Genomic DNA, 14,182 nt, shown 5'->3' with positions numbered 1-14,182 from the left:
TGTTGTGGTAGGTGATATAATTTTTGGTTCTGTTTCTGGGAGTTGGTAAATGGGGTCCAAATCTGTGTTTGCTAATGGAGTTTCAGTATGAATGCTAGGCCTCTAGGAATTCCCGCGCATGTCTTTGTTTAGCCTGTCCCAGCATGTATATGTTGTCCCACTCAAACTGATGTCCTGCTTTGTCTGTTTGTATAGATATCAATGATAGTTGGTCATGTCTTTAGGTGGCTAGTTGGTTGTCCATACACACAGATGAAGAGGGACACCAGTTCGACTGGGACAGGCTAACCAAGACACTTGCAGGAATTCCTAGAGGCCTGGCATTCAAACCAGGACTCCATTATCAAACATATTGATTTGGACTCCATTTACCAACCTTTCAGAAACTTAACCAGAAATGATATCACCCACCACAACAGACCAAGACACACAAATAGCAAGCAGGACAGAACACCAACACTGTGATACGTTACCTAGCATGGTGACAAAACATCTGAAAACAAACCCACCAGCTCAGCGAGCAAACCTACAACCTGACTTTGGCAACTCTGGGGACTAGAGTCTCTAGCATAGTTGCAGGTGCACCCTACCCAGCTTCAGCTGCTCCAGGAAATGGTCACTGGCAGAAAGGAGTCAAGGGTAGGTCAGGGCATCTTTGGAATTTTCCAAGATGAAGTCTTCAGGGTCCTTGGGTGTCATTCCTCTTCCCTTTGGATGCCTGGTGGCTCCACCTGAGAGGAAGGGGGAAGCCTTGTTCTGCTCTCACAATGACATTGTTGCTGAGCACCCATGACTAGGACAAAAAGAGTGCAGGTCATAGCAAATATCTGGCAGCCACTGAGCATTCTGCTGAATCTGGGTCCCTAAAGCAGTTAGCACTTGACTGCTTCACAGAAATGTTGATAACATGCCAAAGCCACAGTAAAAGTTAGATAGACTCTACCAGTATGGTGAGTCTTCAACATCACTATCTAAAATTTCCCTGTCTCTCTCTGCAGGTACTTATGACAAGTACAGAGGCAAGTAGCTTAGCAGGTGGCTGTACTCTGTCAGTCCTCTGAGTTTTAGAAACTTTGAGAGTTTCTTTCTCCTCTTACTGAGCACACAGGGAAGTTTGGTCAGATTTTTAACCCCAGAATCTGTTCCAGCTAAAATGCACATCAAGATGACAATCTTTGGGCTGTTGAAAGTTAGACGAACACTGTACTGGTGCTTTTTCTGAGGTTTCATAGCCATCATCATCAGAGGCGATGGTCATGCTGTGTACAGGCTGTTGCCTTTTCCAATTGAATGTCTATTGACCATTTGTACTTGTGGAAGACGAGAAATATTTAGTTGAAGATCCACAAAGCCTCGTCTGAACGAATGCAGGAGATTGCGGACTGCTCCTGTCAGATGTGCAGGCAATGTTTCTTCTCTGGTTTTCTCGTGTAACCTGCCAGCTCCACTGCCTGCTTCGCGCAAGGGGTCATAATTCAGAGATTTGGCATACTTCCTTGACTCATGGCCATCTCCTTTTTGTTGTGCACCAGCTTATCCAATAAGGAGAGCAAGGATTAAGTCTATTGTTAATGGGTGCATGAATACTTTGAGCACACATAACCACATATTTTGGTGAACCTATCCAGATTAAGTGAGTAGAAAATGCAATGCACATCGTACATTTGTTTCAGAGGTTAACAACTCTTTGTGACAGCTGTACAGTGACAGAGTTACACTGAGTGATGGCCCTCTGAGTCTGAATTTACAGGGGCAAGATGGTGAACAGGGATTGTTCATCCTTTTCCTGGACAGCTTCTAGGCTATTTCATTAAATCCCATTGGCACTTTCCTGTGTAGCATCCTTGGTCCAGCCACTCGAGTCTAGTAGGATTGCTTCTTGCAGCTTTCAGTACAAAGAGCACAATCCTTTGAACCTGAATGGCCTGCAGCCGCATGTCCCTCAGCCAGTGCAGGAATTGAATCCATACTATTGGTGTCCCTGGTGGGATTCGGAAAACATTTTAGCCAACTTTTTTCTGGTCTGTGAAGTCTTCAGAGGGTTGGAAACAACCAACGCAGATTCCTATGAGGCCTCTGGCTAGCACTGAGTGAAGTATGTGCAAGTAAACTTCATAAATATAACACACACATTTTCAATCCTGAAAGACCCTGGTGGGTTGAGAACCTCTGGATTACCTGCCATTTAACTCATGCTGTAATTTGGGTGTTTGCAAAATGAGCTGAAAAGGCCATGACAGAAGTGACACTCTCTAAGACACCCAACGCCACACTTTAACTTCAAACTGGAACATCTTGGTCAACTTGTCAATATCGCTGAATTAACCACAATAAGAATACACACTAAATCATAGATGTAATTTTCCATGTACCTTTAATCCCTCTCCAGCACTATCATAGGTAAAAGTAACGTTGCCATCACCTTACAAGACCATGTGGCTGAGATGACTGATGATGATTTAACCTGAGGGTCATCATGCCTTAGGTGGGAGAGAGGTTGAAAAGAAGAGTACTTCATGGTAACCTCAGTCAGTGTGGAAATTGAATCCACGCTACTGGTGTCACTCTGCATTGCAAACCAACCGTTCACCACCTGAACTAACCTACCCCAGTTCTATTATACTGTAATATCCCAAACAGTAAGGCTAGATTGTTTAAAGCATTTTTACTAGTATTTTGAGCTTCATTCCAAATTTGATCCTCAAAGGTTTTGAACAAAATAAGAAACTATTGTTGATGTTCTTTTTTACTATGCTTAAAGGGCGGCACGGTGGCACAGTGGTTAGCACTGCTGCCTCACAGCGCCAGAGACCCGGGTTCAATTCCCACCTCCGGTGACTGACTGTGTGGAGTTTGCACGTTCTCCCTGTGTCTGCGTGGGTTTCCTCCGGGTGCTCCGGTTTCCTCCCACAGTCACAAAGATGTGCAGGTCAGGTGAATTGGCCATGCTAAATTGCCCGTAGTGTTAGGTAAGGGGTAAATGTAGGGGTATGGTGTGGGTTGCGCTTCGGCGGGGCGGTGTGGACTTGTTGGGCCGAAGGGCCTGTTTCCACACTGTAAGTAATCTAATCTAAAAAAGTAATCTAACCTAAAATTAGTTATAACAGATGTAGACAGTAGTTTCTTCACAAATGATAAACAGTTGATGTAAAGATTCATAAGAATTCGCAACCCAATTGAATGTTCATCACTTACCGTTAACCATTTAACCAGCTTTTCATGTGACTGTTTTTGGTTCTTGAAAACCTTTAGATTTAGCAGCTTAGACACAAATGTTTCTGGTGTTATTTCTTCTGTCTAAAATTTTTTTTTAAAAAAAAGGTATTTTACAAGTTGCATTCCAAATAGTAATTATTCTGTTACAATGTTCCGTATAATCAAGCAAGGTACAGCAAAATGCCCATCAATCTGCAAATTCCCTTTGATGAATTTTTCTGGAAGTTACGCCATTAAAGTTTTCAGAAATGTTCTATGAGCATGAGTACTTTATAATAAAAATGCATTGTGTACTTTTTTATAAAATTCAACTATGTATATTAAGTAGCTATTGAAGTGATGCCAAATTGAATAATAACACCTTAAGTTCTGACCACTATGTAACTTAAAATGTACTCCCTTTCATGTCAAGTTGAATACCAGGTTTTGGTAGGAAAATAAATTGTTCTTAGTTTTGTATTAAGTTCTATGTTCCATTTTTATAGTGTTATACAAACATTCACTAGAACTCATGACTTTTGATGATAAGCTAGAAAATTGTTTGGAAAGCAGGGAAATTGTCTTCCCATGGACATGAAATAGAGCTGGTCACTTTCTGTGTGGTCTGTATGGCCTTACTGGAAGAGCAAAGCTTATAACTACATTCCTGTTATATTCCAGAAGGCCCTGAATCAATATGTTCTGATGTCACACATTTCATATGGCATCAGTGTTCCAGATTTTTTTCACACATTTGCAAATAGCCTCTTCACTGTTCATTCTGAGGGGAACAAGTAAGAAGCTTCAGGGAAAGCATTGAAACTGAAGCAACATTCTCAAAGTTGTAGGTTTGGGGGCGATTTTTGCCAGTTTCTGAATGTATCAAGGAGACAGGATACCTGATCCAGCTAAGGTGCTACTTTACATTATCTCCTGGTCTGCAATATTGCCATGAAAAAGAACAGAGGCCAAATAGAGTGGAGATTCTTGAGTAGAAGCAGGAAATCTCAGTGGATCGAATAGATCAATAACACCTTGAGTTTTTTCTTCTTGCACCTTCTCCTTGATGATGGACACCAATCAGCTCTGCCCCCTCACTCTCTTGAATTGTTGGGATATTGCTCACGTCTTCCATCGTGAAGAGCTACAAGAACTAATTATTAAGTTCCTCAGCCATTTCCTTGTTCCCTACTACACTCTCGACTGGCTAGCTTACCCTCATATTTAATCTTCTCCCTCCTTATTTCTTTTTTTGTTGGTCGTTGTAAGCTTCCCAAACCTCTGGTCTCCCTCTGCTCTTTGCCACATTATATGTTTTTTTCTTTTGCTATCCCGGACATCCCTAATCAACCATGGTTGCCTCATCCTCCCTGTGCTATGCTTTTGTTTTCCTCGAGATGAATCTCTGCTGTGTCTCCTGAATTACTCCCAGAAACTCCAGCCATTGCTGTTCCACTTTCTTTCCTGCTCAGCACCTCTCCCATTCAATTCTACCCAGCTCCTCCCTCATGCCTCTGTAGTTGCCTTTATTCAGCTGTAATATCACGACCTCTGATCTTATCTTCTCCCTCTCAAATTGCAGAGTAAATTCAATCATATTATGATCACTGCCTCCTAAGGGTTCCTTCATGTTACACTCCCTTATCATGTCTGTCTCATTGCACAACACTAAATCCAATATTTTCTGTTCCCCCGTGGACTCCACAAGCTGCTCCAAAAAGCTCTCTCGTAGATGTTCCACAAATCCCTTTTCATGCAATCCACTACCAACCTGATTTTTGCTCTCCATCTGCATATTGAAATCCCACAAGATCACTTTGCCTTTCCTACACATCTTTTCTATCTCCTGGTGTATCTTGCATCCAGCTCCTGACTACTGCTTGGAGGCCTGTACATAACTCCAACTATGGTTTTTTAACCTTTGCATTTCCTCAATTCTAACCAAACAGATTCTACACCATCTGACCCTACTTTGTTTCTTACTAACAAGGCAACCCCACCTCCTCTGCCCACCTGCCTATCTTTTCGATAAGATGTATATCCTTGAATATGCACGTCAATTTTGATCTGCACCACAAGCTCAATTACCTTATTCCTTATTCAGATATAACACCTTCAGTCCTGTATTAACCGTCTCTCTTCTCATTGTCATTTGTTTGTCCAGTCTGCCTAAAGTTTGATTGCTAACCCTTTCCATACACTCTGTCCTATTTGTGTCTGTGCTGAAGATTTAAATAACCTCTCCTAAATTCTGCACTCTTACCTCCTCCTTTAATTTGGGTTTTCTAATTTCCCCAATAACTGAATCCTCACCCCCTGTTCTGTCCAGAGAAGTATGCAATAGTACATTTGGAGGAGGTTAAAAAGGAAGGGAGCATGTGATAAATGATGAATACTGAGAACTGTACAGGAACAGGAACCTAGCAGCATATGTCCATACATCCCTGAAGATGGCTTAACAGGTAGATGAGGAGGTTGAGAAAATGTATAAGTTAAGATCTTTATTGACTGAGACATAGAACATGAGCTGGAACATTAAATTTGATCTCTATAATTTGCAAGTACTGAGTGCAGTTTTCTTTACTGCACTAGATGAAAGGTGCCATTACATTAGATCAGGTACAGAGCAGATTTATGAGAATGTTGCCTTAATTGAATTTTAATAATAGAATTGAATAGGCTAAAATTATTTCCTTCAGAACAGAGGAAGCTAAGGAGAACCATAAGCAAGGTGTATAAAATTGAGTGGTCGAGAATAAAACCAGACCTTGTTCCTCTTGGTGGAGAGGTCTATAACTACAAGATATAGTTTAAGGATAAGAGATGGGAGGTTTAGATGGAATTTCAGGGGATCATGGTGGCATTCTGAATGTCATTGACTAAAAGAGTAGCAGAAGCAGAAATCCTAATTACATTCAAAAGTACTTAAATATGCATTGATGAGACTATTATGGAACAAGTCTGGGAAGAATATCCTGCAGTCGGTTCTTGGTGAAAACCACTGACATCATAGAAAACCTATAAGTCAATTGGTTGGTAAACTGCTGTTGGGATATCTGTAAATTGCAATACATTAGGAAAATGTATTCTTAAGCACCAAAGATAAGCTTAAGTTAGGACCAACAAGAAATGTAATACAAGTGAGCTAAACTAAAGGAAGGAAGGAGAGTAAAGTTAATTTAAAGCAAGTAAGCTTAAGATTAATACAAGATATGGTGGGCAGGTCATTCCAAGTATTGCATTAACTTCAGTATGAGAGAAATCTTAAATGCATATGGTGGTCTGGATAACCACATCTGCAGAACTGCCACTGTTTTAATGGTCTTGGGTGCCAGGTTTGAGAGCTTGAGCATTAGCTGGAGGCACTACAGTGCATCAGTGAGGTTGAGAGTTACATGGATATCACCTTTTCAGACATGGTCACACAATAGCTCAAGGAAGTGCAGTCAGAGAAGGAATGGATAGGCAGGCAGGTAGTAAAAGCCCCAGAGTGCCTCTCACTCAAGAACACATTTTTGGTGTTCGGAATGTTGAAAGTGTCAATTCCTCTAGGGAATGTAGCCAGAGCCCAGCTGAACAGGAGGAGCAGAAAGAGAGAGAAAACAATTGTGCTAGGAGATTCAATGGTGAGAGTAAGAACATGTATTTCTACAATCCCAGATGAGACTCCAGGATAGTATATTGACTCCCTGGGCCAGGATGTCACTGAGCAGCTGCAGGCTATTCTGAAGGTAGAAGGAAAACAGTCAGATTGTGGTTCACATTGGGATCAATGACTAGAAAGAGGGATGAAACCTTTCAACAAGAACAACTAGGTAGCAGATTAAAAAGCAGCATCTCAAAGATTGTAATCTCTGGATCACTCCCAATGCCATGTAGTAGTGGGTATAGAAATAGGTGGATATAACAGATGAATGCATACTGGAGGAGTTGGAGTAAGAGGGAGGGCTTCAGATTCCTGGATCATTGGGTTTGTCTTAGGGCCAGTGGGACTTGTAGAAGTGCAACTAATTACACCTGAACCAGAAAATGGCAACATCCTTGCAGAGAGAGGTGACCCTATAGAGGTTTATAAAATCATGAGATGCATAGATAAGTTGAATAGTCAAGGTTTTTTTCCCCTAGGGTAGGGGAGTCCAAAACTAGAGGGCATAGGTTTAAGATTGGGGGGGGTGGGGGAGGGCGGGGAAAGATTTAAAAGGACCTGAATGGCAACTGATGAGGGTGTTGATTAATGCATGGGGACAACGTTGAGGGAGAGACACGACTGGCAGTTCAATTTCTTGGCTATAGGATCTTTAGGCAAGACTGCTTTGGGAGGGGATGTCACACTATTTATCAAGGAGTCAATTACTGTGCTAAGAAGGGATGATACCTTAGAAGGTTCCTGAAATGAGACCATGTAGGTAAAACTTAAAACAAAAAGAAGGCAGTCACCTTTCTGGGGCTATAGTAAAGTCATAAGGCAGGATAGAGTCAAAGTGGACTGGAAGCAATTATTTGCAGGAAAATCCATACCAAAGCAAAAGAAGACATTTAAAAGGGAGAGACAGCAAGGCCAGTGTGTTTCAGTAAAGGTCAAGGGTGTGAACAACAGGTCCAGAGAGCCCTGGTTCTCAAGAGATGTAAAGAATTACATGGAGGCAGCATGGTGGCTCAGTGTTTAGCACTGTTGCTTCACAGCACCTGGGACATGGGTTCAATTCCTGCCTTGGGCGACTGTCTGTGTGGAGTTTGCACATTCTCCCTGTGTCTGTGTGGGTTTCCTCCGGGTGCTCCGGTTTCCTCCCACAGTCCAAAGATGCGTAGGTCAGGTGAATTAGCCATTCTAAATTGTCAATAGTGTTAGGTACAATAGTCAGAAGAAAATGGGTCTGGGTGGGCTGAAGGGCCTGTCTCCATACTATTGGGAAAGTTAAAAAAAATATTAAACACAGGAAACACATGGAACATGCCATAGGCTCAAAGCAGCAGATGTACCTAAGGAGTTTGGAAAGGGCAGGGGATTGCTTCAAAAAGAAATTAAGAAAGTGAAGAGGAGATAGAGTAAGATACTTGGCAGTATCAGTAAGAAAGATCCAAAGATGTTTTCCTAGTATATTAGGGATGAGAGAAATAACCGGTGAGAAAGTAGAGCCCAGCAGGGACTTGTACGCTATTAATTTCAAAACTTAGACGGCACACGCATAATATCCTGCCACACTGCATTATCTTCAATTCTTGAGTGATAAATTTTAATTTTATTAATAAAGCATAAACATAAGAATGACAAGTGATAAAATAATACTAATACATCATACCCAAAGAATGTTTACAAGCTGCAGTATTTCCCATGTTATTTGTTGAGGATCCTTCAAAGTATATGAGTCCAGGATGATTCCAGTCAAAAAATGATTACATTCCCTGGCATAAAATATTTCTTCATGTGATAAGTTAAAAGTGAGAGATGCTAAACCTATAAAGTTTTGAACAAATAAAAAAAAAGTCTAAATTCAGTTACTGAAATTAGTTACCTGGTTAGAATGATCTAATATCATAAGACCACAAGACCATAAGAAATAGGAGTGGAAGTAAGGCCATTCGGCTCATCAAGTCCACTCCATCATTCAATCATGGCTGATGGGCATTTCAGTGCCACTTACCCGCACTCTCCCCGTATTCCTTAATTCCTTGTAAGATTAAGAATTTATCAATCTCTGCCTTGAAGACATTTAACGTCCCAGTGTCCACTGTGCTCCATGGCAATGAATTCCACAGGCCCACCACTCTCTGGCTGAAGAAATGTCTCCTTATTTCTATTCTAAATTGACCCCCTCTAATTCTAAGACTGTGCCCACGAGTCCAAACAATTTCCCAGCGTCCACCATTTCTAAGTCATGCATTATCTTGTAAGTTTCTATTAGATCTCCCCTCAACTTTCTGAACTCTAATGAATACCATCCCAGAATCCTCAGCTGTTCATCATATGTTAGGCCTACCATTCCAGGGATCATCCATGTGAATTGCCATTGGACACTCTCCAGTGCCAATATGTCCCTCCTGAGGTGTGGGACCCAAAACTGGACACAGTATTTAAAATGGAGCCTAACCAGACCTTTATAAAGTCTGAGTAGCACATAACTGCTTTTATATTCCAATCCTCTTGAGATAAATGACAACATTATATTTGCTTTCTTAACCATAGACTCAACCTGCAAGTCAACCTTTAGAGAATCCTGTACTAGCACCTACCCAGATCCCTTTGTACTTTGGCTTTATGAATTTTCTCACCATTTATAAGTCCATGCCTGTATTCTTTTTTCCTAAGTGCAAGGCCTCACATTTGCTCACATTGAATTTCATCAGCCATTTCCTGGACTATTCTCCTAAACTGTCTACATCTTTCTGCAGCCTCCCCACCTCCTCAGAACCACCTGCCAGTCCACCTAACTTCATATCATCGGCAAACTTCACCAGAATGCTCCCAGTGTCTTCACCCAGATCATTTATATATAAAGTGAACAGCTGCAGCCCTAACACTGAACCCTGCGGACACCACTTGTCACCATCTGTCATTCTGAAAAAGAACCTTTTACCCCAACTCTCTGCCTTCTGTCAAGACAGCCAATCCTCAATCCATGCCAGTAGCTCACCTCAAACACCATGAGCCCTCACCTTACTCAGCAGCCTCCTGAGAGGTAATGGTAAGGTCCTAGGAAGTGTTGCTGAACAAAGAGACCTTGGAGTGCAGGTTCATAGCTCCTTGAAAGTGGAGTCGCAGGTAGTTGGATAGTTAAGGTGGTGTTTATTGAGCAGAGTATTGAGTACAGGAGTTAGAAGGTCATGTTGCGGCCATACAGGACATTGCTTAGGCCACTGTTGGAATATTGTGTGCAATTCTAGTCTCCTTCCTATCGGAAAGATGTTGTGAAACTTGAAAGGGTTCAGGAAAGATTTACAAGGATGTTGCCAGGGTTGGAGGATTTGAGCTGTAGGGAGAGGCTGAACAGGCTGAGGCTGTTTTCCTTGGAGCGTCGGAGGCTAAGGGGTGACCTTATAGAGGTTTACAAAATTATGAGGGGCATGGATAGGGTAAATAGGCAAAGTCTTTTCCCTGGGGTCAGGGAGTCCAGAACTAGAGGGCATAGATTTAGGGTGAGATGGGGAAGATATAAAAGAGACCTACAGGGCAACCTTTTCACACAGGGGGTGGTACGTGTATGGAATGAGCTGCCAGAGGAAGTGGTGGAGGCTGGTACAATTGCAACATTTAAGAGGCATTTGGATGAGCATATGCATAGGAATGGTTTGGAGGGATATAGGCCGGGTGCTGGCAGGTGGGACTAGATTGGGTTGGGATGTCTGGTCGGCATGGACAGGTTGGACCAAAGGGTCTGTTTCCATGCTGTACATCTCTACGACTCTTATCAAAGGCTTTTTGGAAGTCTAGGTAGATAACATCCACTGGGCTTCCCTGGTCTAACCTACTTGTTACCTCTTCAAAGAATTCTAACAGGTTTGTCAGACACAACCTCCCCTTACAAAATCCATGCTGACTTGTTCTAATTCAACACTGCACTTCCAAGAATTTAGAAATCTCATCCTTAACGATGGATTCTAGAATTTTACCTCCAACTGAGGTTAGGCTAACTGGCCTATAATTTTCCATCTTTTCTCTTGATCCTTTCTTGAACAAGGGGGTTGCAACAGTGATTTTCCAATCATCTGGGACTTTCCCTGACTCCAGTGATTTTTGAAAGATTACAGCCAATGCCTCCGCTATTTCTTCAGCCACCACCCTCAAAACTCTAGGATGTAGCCCAACAGTGCCAGGAAAGTTATCAATATTTAGACCTTTTAGCTTATCAAGTACTTTCTCCTTTGTAATGGCCACTATACTCAACTCTGCCCCTTGACTCTCCTTAATTGTCAGGATATTACTCATGTCTTCCACATCAAACATCTTTTATTTTATATAGCATGTTGGTGCTACTTATAAATAACTTTGACATCACACCAATGCAACTTCAAATTGTAATTTGCTCCATTACGTTCCCGGCCCCATCTGCAGTCTTGTCTGGTCTGAGGAGAGACAGTATGCCCTCCACCTGAGGGAATGGCAACTTGGAAAGAAAGTCACTCTCAGGTTAACTATAATTCCCAGCCCAAAACAACATTGACATAGGTCTTTCAGAAGGATTCAGATATTGCCTCTCAACTACAGTCTTTATATGGCTTTGATAAATCAGGGGTTGAGGAGAAAATTTTGTTTTTTGGAAAATAAAGATAAGCAAATACAGTACTTTAAACAAAGAACAAAAAAATCACTTTTTGCAAAACAAATAAATATTTTCCTTTGGAATAAATAATAAATACCTGCGACATGACTGTTATCTGAGTAACCAAATTGTGCGGCATCAACTGTTGGAAAATATGGAAATAGGTAATAATTTGCAAATAAGTATTTCAAATTAGTGTAGCGTATGATTTATTTTACAAGATTGTGGTTAAAAGAACATTGTGGTAACAACGTAAGGCATGCTCCACAGCCATTCATATGTGAAATGCTCAATGATTCTAACTATTCAGGACATGGTTGGGAACATGAGACTGGGATATCACAGCAATTACAGAGACGTGGCTCAGGGATGGGCAGGACAGGCAGCTTAATGTTCCAGGATACAAATGCTGGAGGAAGAATAGGAAGGGAGGAAAGAGAGGAAGGGGAGTGGCGTTTTTGATAAGGGATAGCATTACAGCTGTACTGAGGGAGGATATTCCCGGAAATACATCCAGGGAAGTTATTTGGGTAGAACGGAGAAATAAGAAAGGGATGATCACCCTATTAGGATTGTATTATAGGCCCCCCAAAAGTCAGAGGGAAATTGTGAAGCAAATTTTTAAGGAGATCTCAGTTATCTGTAAGAATAATAGTGAATGGTGATGGTAGGGGATTTTACGTGGACTGGGACTGCCATAGTGTTAAGGGTTTAGATGGAGAGGAATTTGTTAAGTGTGTACAAGAACATTTTCAGGTTCAGTATATGAATGTACCTACTAAAGAAGGAGCAAAACCTGACCTACTCTCAGGAAATATGGCAGGACAAATAACTGAGATGCCAGTGGGGGAGCACTTTGGGCAAGTAATCATAATTCTGTTAGTTTTAATATAATGATGGAAAAGAATAGACCAGATCTGAAAGTTAAATTTCTAAATTGGAGGGAAGTCAATTTTGATATATTTGGCAACAACTTTCAAAATTGATAGGGGACAGGTATCTTCAAGTAAAGGAATGGCTGAAAAATGGGAAGCCTTCAAAAATGAGATAATGAGAGTCCAGAGACGGTATTTTCCTGTTAGGGTAAAGGGCAAGGCTGATAGTTGTAGGAAATGCTGGATGACTATAGAGAGGTTTTGGTCACAAGGAAGGAAGCATATGTCAGGTATAAACAGCAAAAATTGAGGGAATCCCTAGAAGGTTATAAAGGCAGCAGAAGTATACTTAAAAGGGAAATCAGGAGGGCAAAAAAGGGACATGAAATAGCTTTGGCAAACAGGGTTAAAGATAAAAGAAGGAGTAGGGCCCCTTAAAGCTCAGCAAGGCCACCTATGTGTGGAATCGCAGGAGATGAGAAAGATACTAAATGAGTATTTTGCCTCAGTGTTTCTGGTGAAGGAGGATATGGAACCTGGAGAACTTGAGGAAATAAATAACAACCTTTTGAAAAATGTCCAACTTACAGAGGAGGAGTTGCTGAATGTCTTAAAATGCATAAAGTTGGATAAATCCCTGGGACCTGATCAGGTATACCCTAGAACTCTGTGGGAAGCTAGGGAACTGATTGCTGGGCCTCTTGCTGAGATATTTGTGTCATCAGTAGCCACAGGTGAGGCCAGAAGACTGGAGGTTGGCTAACATGGTGCCACTGTTTAAGAAATGTGGTAAGGAAAAGACAGGAGCTATAGACTGGGGAACCTGATATCAGTGGTGGGCAAGTTGTTGAAGGGACAGGATTTACACTGGAAAGACAGGAGTGACTAGGGATAGTCAAATGGCTTTGTGCATGGAAAATTGTGTTTCACTAAGTTTATTGAACATTTGAAGGCAGAGCAGTGGACATTAACTATATGGACTTCAATAAGGCATTTAATAAGATTCCACATGGTAGACTGGTTAGCAGGTTAGATTACGTGGAATTCCGTGTGAACTAGTCATTTGGATACAGAACTGGCTCGAAGGCAGGAGACAAAAGGTGGTGGTAGAGAGTTGCTTTTCAGACAGGAGGCCTGCGACTAGTGGAGTGCCAGAAGGATCGGTGTGGTCATTTATAGGAATGATTTGGAAGTGAACATAGGAGTTATGGTTAGTAAGTTTGCAAATGACACCAAAATTGGTGGTGTAGTGGACAGTGAAGAAGGTCAACTCAGAGTACAATGGGACCTTGATCAAATGGGCCAATGAGCTGAGGAGTGGCAGATGGAATTTAAATTAGATAAATGTGAAATTCTGTGTTATGGAAAGGCAAATCAGGGCAGGACATACACTTAATGGTTAGGTCCTAGGGAGTGTTGCTGAACAGAGACACCTTGGAGTACAGGTTCATAAATGGAGCCACAGGTAGACAGGATAGTGAAGGTGGTGCTTGGTATGCTTTCCTTTATTGGTCAGTGAGTATAGGAGTTAGGAGGTCATGTTGCAGGACATTGGTTAGGCCACTTTTGAAATTTTGCGTTCAGTTCTGGTCTCCCTGGAAAGATGTTGTGAAACTGATTATAAGATTTATAAAGACATTGCAGGAGTTGGAGGGTTTTAGCCATAGGGAGAGGCTGAATAGGCTGGGGCTACTTTCCCTGGAGCATCAGAAGCTGAGGGGTGACCTTCCAGAGGTTTATAAAATCACAAGGGGGTTAATAGCCAAGGTCTTTTCCCTGGGTTGGACAGTCCAGAACTAGAGAGCATAGGTTTAGGGTGAAGGGAGAAAGGTTTAAAAGGGACCTGAGGAGCAA

The 14,182-nt window shown here is 41.7% G+C and overlaps 2 protein-coding genes across 3 annotated transcripts in view; one reads left to right on the top strand and one right to left on the bottom strand.

Annotated features, from left to right (window-relative positions):
- The window catches only part of LOC140453247 (BTB/POZ domain-containing protein KCTD19-like), a 136,229-nt gene that overhangs the window by 2,693 nt on the left and 119,354 nt on the right, over window positions 1-14,182 (bottom strand). Inside the window, exons 14-16 of the mRNA XM_072547820.1 lie at window positions 11,551-11,595; window positions 8,496-8,650; window positions 3,196-3,297 (exon numbers count right to left, since the gene is read on the bottom strand). Of these exons, the coding sequence (XP_072403921.1) occupies window positions 3,196-3,297; window positions 8,496-8,650; window positions 11,551-11,595 (302 nt within the window). The remainder of the gene's footprint in view (window positions 1-3,195; window positions 3,298-8,495; window positions 8,651-11,550; window positions 11,596-14,182) is intronic.
- plekhg4 (pleckstrin homology domain containing, family G (with RhoGef domain) member 4) overlaps window positions 1-14,182 on the top strand; it is a 242,182-nt gene that overhangs the window by 219,921 nt on the left and 8,079 nt on the right. The window lies entirely within an intron of this gene.

This window comes from Chiloscyllium punctatum, chromosome 26 (genome assembly GCF_047496795.1).
Source record: "Chiloscyllium punctatum isolate Juve2018m chromosome 26, sChiPun1.3, whole genome shotgun sequence".
Taxonomy (NCBI): Eukaryota; Metazoa; Chordata; class Chondrichthyes; order Orectolobiformes; family Hemiscylliidae; genus Chiloscyllium; species Chiloscyllium punctatum.
This window is presented reverse-complemented; position numbering and strand designations above follow the sequence as displayed.